This window comes from Aricia agestis, chromosome 10 (genome assembly GCF_905147365.1).
Source record: "Aricia agestis chromosome 10, ilAriAges1.1, whole genome shotgun sequence".
Taxonomy (NCBI): Eukaryota; Metazoa; Arthropoda; class Insecta; order Lepidoptera; family Lycaenidae; genus Aricia; species Aricia agestis.
The window spans coordinates 3,518,720-3,527,061 of record NC_056415.1 but is presented as its reverse complement, the minus strand read 5'-3'; the positions used below and the strand labels follow the sequence as shown (position 1 = coordinate 3,527,061).

Genomic DNA, 8,342 nt, shown 5'->3' with positions numbered 1-8,342 from the left:
ATAATTGTCTGTTACTTAATATGTGAATTGGGAGCTGAATTGTGCAAAGTACACAGAAAATAGAGTTGCCTATGTCAGAATGAGGCGGTTCTTCCGTAGATGGCGGTTAAAGCTAATCAAAAGAGGATTACAATGAAAAAAAGTGATTTGTCATTAGCATTAAAGGATCGTTGTGAGGTCTTTGATTGAATAATGTGTATCAGGGGTTTATACAATTTAGCTCCTCTAGCTCTTAGCTCTTTGCCCTTTAGTTAAGGGTGTCACACACAGAGCAGGTAATGTAAAAATGTATATTATAGCACGATACATCTCGATACATCTTTCTATAGAAATCATCAGGACAACAGCTATAATGTACCTATATTTTTATATCTTCGTATCTTAAGATATAGAGCTATATGAAAATATTTTGATACATCTAAGCGATATATCATGGAAATGTAGGGAAATAAACATTACATTATCTGTTGTGTGTGATACATTAAGATAATTAAAAGCTATACATCCCGGGATGTAATGTATACTTATTAATATACATTACCTGCTCTGTGTGTGAAACCCCTTAGAATAACACACATTTACGTTTCTAACAATTTATTCATTGTAATATATCGTTCAAAGTTTTGAAATATTCAAATAGTTACATACAATAAATAACAAGACTTACAGTATTCGTAGCACACCATAGAAATATTAACAATAAAATGTAGAGTTCTAATAAGCCAAACATCATATCAAATCGGACCTCCTTGGACGAACCAGTTCATATAACAATGTAAAATTCCTACCTCCCTGTATAAATCGCCCTGTATACCTCATCCACTCCAAGTACAGAAGAAAAGGATGCTTAGCAGTAGAGTTCTGGTTTGAAATTTTAAAGTATGTGACGTCACCATCCGCTTACCGTAAAAATAAAAAGGTATTCACGATTCCAATTCGATTTAGAATTGAAATTTTACCGCATGCCTATAGGTCAAAAGCTAGGTGCGGTGAGCTTTTATTGGCTATTGCGCATGAAAGTTAATGCATTCGATCACGCATTGCGATTGAACAGAACTGAATAGACCAGAAAGCGAATAAATGGGTCACTCGATGTATGTTGGATGGATTGAATTTGAATTGGATTTGCTAAGCATCCAATTTACCTCTGTGTTCAATTCCTAGCCTACAAAAACTAGTGCTTAAAGATGTAACAACTTTATCATCTTTCGAATATTTCATTATTGTCACTCTTTGCTTTTGTTTGATCACATCTTCCTCGGCTACCAACTGATTCTCAATCCCCAAGCATAAATATCTACTATATTATAACAGAATAAAAATGTTAACATTTAAAAATATAGCAGTGCCAAAAGATTTCTAAAAACAAAATATAAAGAGCGCCTTCACATTTTTAGATAGCAATATTCCTGATAAACACACGACCTTAGAAAAGTTACAAAATGCTTTCAGAAACGCACACTAAGTTGAAAATTGGTAACATTAATATTATTTAGAATATTATACCTACAGTAGTTTAAAAAGTTTAGAAAGGCTAACAATTAATAGTCTTTTTAGAAAAGGTAGTATAATGTTTCGTACATTTCCATATAAAGACAAAGTAGATACTTAGTAGTTAGTACACTGGTGTAATATAGCTTATCAAATGTAGCCTATCTTAAGGGAAGAACTATGTCCGTGCAATACTTAATAACACCAATTTGAAAGCTGAGTCCCAGTTAGCTACAATAAGTACTGTTGATTATATCTTAACTATATTCTTTAACCAGAGCATTAAATTGGTTTGAAAAATCTAGATAATTATTGTAATACCTAGAAAATATGCAATCAGTATCTAAGAACATTTCAAAATAAATAAATGCATCATTAAACCTTAAAATAAAATTTAAAAAGAACTAACTAGCAAGTAATAACAGTTGATAAAAATCCAAAAAGTAACAACGATAATATAATTCTAAATATAAATAATACTACAATAATAAGATGATATTATAAAATTAAATTACAATCATATTATAAAACAATACAGTGTAATATATAGATAATATGTGTACCTATATATCTCCTTAATGCATGGAGCAGCATTAGGCCAAACAATTTTATAACACAATGTAGCTATTTAAAAAGTGCATAATGCATAATAATATCATATAAAAATGAATAAAACTATCTTTCAGTCTAAGATAGGAGGGATCGAATATGTTATTTAGTTATATAACAACTTTTAAAAAGTTTTCAGAAACAAGTAAATCTACTATAAGAACCATTTTAACATTGAAGTGGACAGTATTTTTAGTGAACCTAATTAATTTTCGATCGCAATACATAGCAATTCATGTTCCTAGCCGATGGTCCATAGGCCATGTTTCTGTTGAAGTTCTGCATAATTTTCTTCTTCTGTGACGTCAGTTTTGGGCGGATTTCGTTGAAGTAGCCCTCGATTTGGTGCAGAGTCAGACCCTTTGTTTCGGTGAGACAGAAGTAGAGGTAGAGGCAACCTTTAAAAGTAAAAAAAATGAAGATTGGTTGGAAGTAAAACAAGCTTTCTAACTAAAATGAGACAAAGACTACGAGTATTGCTCATCTGCAAAGGCGCTTCTTCGTCTCCCTTTTTATGGGCAAACCCTCAGTTGTCGGTGGAGCTGCAGCTAATTCTACCTGTCCTCCGCCAACACTTTCAGTTCTTTATATGACATGACATTAGCATTCTCTAATAGTTGACTAACATAGTTTTTTCATGGCGCCACCATAAAATTATTCTTCTCTGTAACAGATTCGTTAGAAGAAATAATATTTACCTAGTAGAGTGCACACTCCAAAAGAGGTTAGCGAGTTGTCGAACCCCAGCAGATCACGCAGTTGGGGGTAGCACACGTTGGCCGCGAATATCAAGAAGCAAGCGTTGGACAGGGATATCTCAGCCACGATGCCGCGAATCTAACATCAAAAGTAAAAATACTTAATAAAAATATGTACAGCCTCTAGAACCTCCTTCTTTTTAGGGTTCCGTACCCAAAGTGTAAAAACGGGACCCTATTACTAAGACTTCGATGTCTGTCTGTCCGTCTGTCTGTCTCCAGGCTGTAACTCGAGAACGGTAATAGCTAGAGAGATGAAATTTTCACAGATTATGTATTTCTGTTGCCGCTATAACAACAAATACTAAAAACAAAATAAAATAAATATTTAAGGGCTCCCATACAACAAACGTGATTTTTTTGCCATTTTTTGCTCTATATCAATAATTGCAGCAGATAGGCACTTGATATTTCCAAAAAGGTCTTAAATATATGTCTACTTTAATAATTAATAATAATAATAAAATAAAATAAAAATGTAAGGGGGCTCCCATACAAGAAACATGATTTTTGACCTATGTTTGCTCTATATCAGTACGGAACCCTTCGTGCGCGAGCCAGACATGCACTTGGCCGATTATTTAGAAATCGCTTAAATTCAGCACATTACGAATTTTAATACCCTTAATTCATCAAGGCTGTATTAATATAATAGGTAAGGCATTATGATTGATTCTATTGTTATGAAACTACTTGGGAAGGATCCAACATGAATACGTCCATACAAGAAGCTTTTAATATAGGTACTCATGACTTTATAAGGTACCCAACCAACTTTGGAATAGAATTCATAATATTATTTCAATTATCCTTGGTGCGAAAAATCTAAATAATAAAATAACAAAAAAAGGATATGGACGAACAGTCCATAGACGGCCACAATTTTATAAAAAAAAAAAAAAAAAAACATTGGAATAGCTGTAGTGGAAAAAATGTTACTGAAGCTACTAAAACACAGCTATGGATTACAAATTGGCCAACTTACTTGTGACGGATATAGTTCCAATATAATGAGAAGCGGTAGAGTATAGTGGCCGATGGTAGCGAAGATCACGTAGATCACATAACAGATTTGAGGCAGCACATAGTGATTCTTGTCACAGTTTACATAGATACCGACAACGAGGCAGAAGAGGCCAACACCAAGACCTGAAAATACATAAAAATATCACTGTATAATAATAATAATACGATACATTTATTATTAAATCCAAAAATGTTATATATATTTGATAGCACTGAAATAACCTATTACATAATCTATTATCTACAGTAAGTATGTATAATTACTGATAAAACTACTTACAAAGAATTGAAGCCGTTAACAATAAAATGTTTATTAAAATAATAACTAGCAGAATGAAAAAATATAAGCAAAGTTCTCTCTAGGTAAGAGGAACAAATGTGGTAGGCATTTAGGATTTTCAGAAAACATTTGTTTCATATTTATACACAAAGAAAACAATTTTTGTTTTTTTATTGATAAAAATCGAGAATGTTAATTAATCACCTGAAATTAAGGCCAGCGGTGTTGTTCCATTTTTGAAATCCAAAGAGGAAGTAAAGAAACCAGACACAACCTTTTTAGTCCCAAAGATAATATTGCCGACCTGAGGGTCCACGGATGACTTGGATCTCTGTAACAAAAATAAACAAATATTAAAGTTCTACTAACTTAAGTTACTGCTAAGATGATGGCATAATAAAATTGTTTCACGTCTAGTCATAATTTTATAAGAATACTCATCAATGGACATTGAACAAGATAAATATTAATTGATGATAATATTATATTAATATAATATTAAATTTAGACGTGGGAGAGACATGCTTCGGCACGAATGGGTCGGCTCGACCGGAGAAATACCAGGTACAGAAAACCGGCCTGAAACAGCGCTTGCGCTGTGTTTCGCTGAGTGAGTGAGTTTACCGGAGGTTCAATCCCCTACCCTATTCCCTTCCCTACCCTCCCCTATTTCCTTCCCTTCCCATCCCTACCCTCACCTGCAGCTCTTCTAATGTTGCGAGTGTCCATGGGCGACGGAAGTTGCTTTCCATCAGCGGCTGGGTTTGACACATAAAGTTAAAATACCTAGCGGAATAGAGCAACAATCTCGAGCTGTCAAACGAAACCAAAATTGATTTACGTCTGTGTGTGAAAATTTGTTTACGTATACACTTACTCAAGCATCTTTCTAAGAGAAATTGTCAACGTGCCGATAAGTGCCGACTGGACGTCAAACAGATGAAAAAAATTGGTTCTGCTGTCATATGTCTCACGTCTCTTTTTATCATGCAGTGTTACTGATAGCGACATCTCGCTTGCTCAGGCCTTTGTATTTCTATTCCGCTAGGTATAGTTTATGGTTTGACATAACGCGACCAAACTACGTAGATCCACCATCTGCCTAGGAATTAACTTCTCTGATAGTACAATTGCTTTACCTGCAATATCTCAAAGGCCCAAATGACGAGTATGGCTACTCCGGAGAGCTGTGTGATGAGGAAGTAGGTGCCAACGATGCCGAAAGGTCTCCTGGCGCGCTGCTCGCTCATCCACTCCATTTGACACTCACTGAAATTAAAAAACAACCCTTTTTCTGCAGGTAACCCTGACAAGAGGTTGATGATAGGGTTACCTTCAGAGGTATACCATCAGAACCTTTTTGGCAGACCCCCATAAGAAACGATTGGTTTCTACACACTTTTAGCCCCTGCTACTTGACTAGCAGTACCCGGTAGCCCAGGGTCCCATGTATATATACAGCTTGGTATTGCTTCCTTGTCATTTTACTAAAGATACTTTTTCAATGTCGTCTACAAAATATTATCAACTTTCAAGCTATTCAACACTTATCGTCATTGTGCAACATCACCACTCAAGACATGTTTAGAAAATTGTCTAAATACTGTGCAAATAATTGCAGTTACCAAATAGAACACGAAGCATAACTCACACAAACTATCTAGTACTTGTCTTCAATTTTTCTTTCTATCTTATGATAATTATTCTTATTACTAAATAATTTTATGAATGGAATGAAACATTTTATAATAAACTAGATATTATTTTATTTCTATAATTTCTCAACTAGAATAACATATTCTGCAAGAAAATATTTAATCAAAACTCATCAATAAAGTAAATAAAAGCAACAGTTAATATTCGCTTAGCGTATCACAAAATCTAATAAATTGCAAAAACAAAACTGCAGTTTTATACAATCAATAACTGAAATACCATTCAATAAACACTAGTTTCATTAATCAGCTTAGCTATAAATATAATTTTAACAAAGAAATCTAAAATCCAGTCCAATTTAACCACATAATAATAATTACTCAATTAACATATAAAATCCTACAGAAAAACAAAGAGCAACAACTAACCTGACAGAGCACTGTTGCTATTCAAACCCGGCAGGTAACTGACAATATATTGCCCTGGATGGGCCATACATTTTATCGACTATCGACTGGCCCACTATGCTAGAGTCAAAAGAGTAGAGACTGAAGAGCTAGCTAAATCGACAATGCAAGTTACTATCTCCTCAATAGTCGAACGAGGCGAAGTGATTCTATTGGCTAAATGGTTACAGGGATGTTTTTAGCCAATCACAAATCAGAATTTTGCAAAACTTACCAGGGTACGCCGATGGACATGCGTAAATGGAATCTTTTAGCAGCATTAGAGCGCAGGCTCCAAGTCAACAGTTCTGTCAACGTCAAATAACAGCTGTTTTTGCATACAGGTCGTAATAGAGCTTCTGTGGAGCTAATGGGCGCTCATAAAAGTGTATTACAGGTTAAAAAATATATTACAAAAAATACTACTACAACCACCACAGCGGGACATCTTTTTGGCGCCCCAATTGAAAATAAACATTAGTAGACACGTACAAAATCCCAGGTTTGAGGATTGTATTAAATGTCTACGTGCCACCAGAAATTAATTGATGGCGGGCCTACGTTATTTAGTCGGTTTATATAAGTGAATGTTAATTGTGATTTTTCGGCTGGGATTGGCACATAAAGTTAATATACCTAGCGAATATACCTTCCGCTAGGTATATTAACTTTATGGATTAGCATAACCCGTCCGAATATGTCAGTCACTTGATTAAAAATCGATTAAAAGCATTAAAATAATTTAATCATAATATCTCAGTGGTATTTTTTATTTAAACAGCAAGCATTTAGCAATGTATCTTCATACTGCCAGCATTGACCGGTGGATATATAAACGGTCTCGTATACTTGTTGTTAACAAATTCCGCGTTGAACGAAATATCTTTCTTGTTCCGAGGCAGGTTTTCTAAGATGATTTCCTGGTATTTACCCAGCATATGCAGAAGTTTGCTCTTGGAAAGTCCACTCACTGAATTTCCGTCTTCTGATATTTCAAAGTGATATCCTGTAAAACAAAAATACTAGTCTGTTGCCTAGATGATGATATAACTAGATTGTCTACAATGACTATTGATATTTCAGGCGTTTTAGTCCCAAGGTAAAGTTTTGAAACTGGTGCAGCAGAGTCGATATTACAATATCCTATATTGATGAATATATACCTTCTGCACATGCAAACGATGCGGTGCTTAGCGCATGTATAATTGTCATAAAAATCACTGTAACCGCTTTCATAGTGGCTAATAAACTTGACTACATGCAAGCCAACGTGCTCCTTTGAATAAACTGCTGCGAACTGATTAGAACCAAACCAAACCGTCAAATGTTTATAAATAGAGTATGCAGGCAATTACTGCCATTTTTAAGTTATTTTCTTTCGTAAAAAAAGTTTTTTACTTTCGTAAAAAAATTGACAAGTATATTTAATACTTTACCTTGGAGTGAAATACCAAATTAAACAACAATTATTAATATTGTAATTTTATTCAATAAAATAATATAATAGGTATTCAACAATTCGTACAACATTAACAGCTATCACAAACGCTTTCAACACAACTATAACTACTTAATACAATAATATTATACAACATTTAATTATTTACTTAAAACAGCTTAAAACGTTCAACTTTCAACATCATCATGAGCATTTTTGCTGGGTTTGCAACATCTTAAAGGCCTGATAGACGTAAGAACTTAAAGCACGCGGGTTTTAAGTTCGCGAACTTACTCGGCTCGACGTTGGTGACACACGAGAATCGCTCACACTGGATTACCATGTCGCCGGGCTCACGGCTCGCGGCTCTTTGCTGACACACAGGCGAATTAGATCGTCGAGCCATAAGTCCGCGTACTTACTCGCACGTCTGTCACCCCTTTTACTAATAAGAGTTAACAATAATTAAAAATGGACAAGATATACTAATGTTTTGACTTTGACGAGCAACTATTAAACGTATCGAGAACAAAACTACTGCAGTAATAATATGTAATGTTAAAATATTTTTATGAGCAAGGGATAATTTAAAAAATTGTAGATACTATAAATATTCAGACTGTTTTCAAAATGTTTCT

General features: G+C 34.3%; 1 protein-coding gene across 1 annotated transcript; it reads right to left on the bottom strand.

Annotated features, from left to right (window-relative positions):
- Positions 1-2,096: 2,096 nt before the first annotated feature.
- On the bottom strand, positions 2,097-6,665 carry LOC121730975 (facilitated trehalose transporter Tret1-like). The gene is made up of 6 exons (XM_042120235.1): positions 6,249-6,665; positions 5,304-5,433; positions 4,369-4,495; positions 3,844-4,007; positions 2,799-2,937; positions 2,097-2,498 (listed from the first exon to the last, which is right to left on the bottom strand). Exons 2-6 carry the CDS (start codon positions 5,421-5,423, stop codon positions 2,302-2,304), a joined length of 747 nt encoding a protein of 248 aa, XP_041976169.1. The 5' UTR covers positions 5,424-5,433; positions 6,249-6,665; the 3' UTR covers positions 2,097-2,301.
- Positions 6,666-8,342: the final 1,677 nt, after the last annotated feature.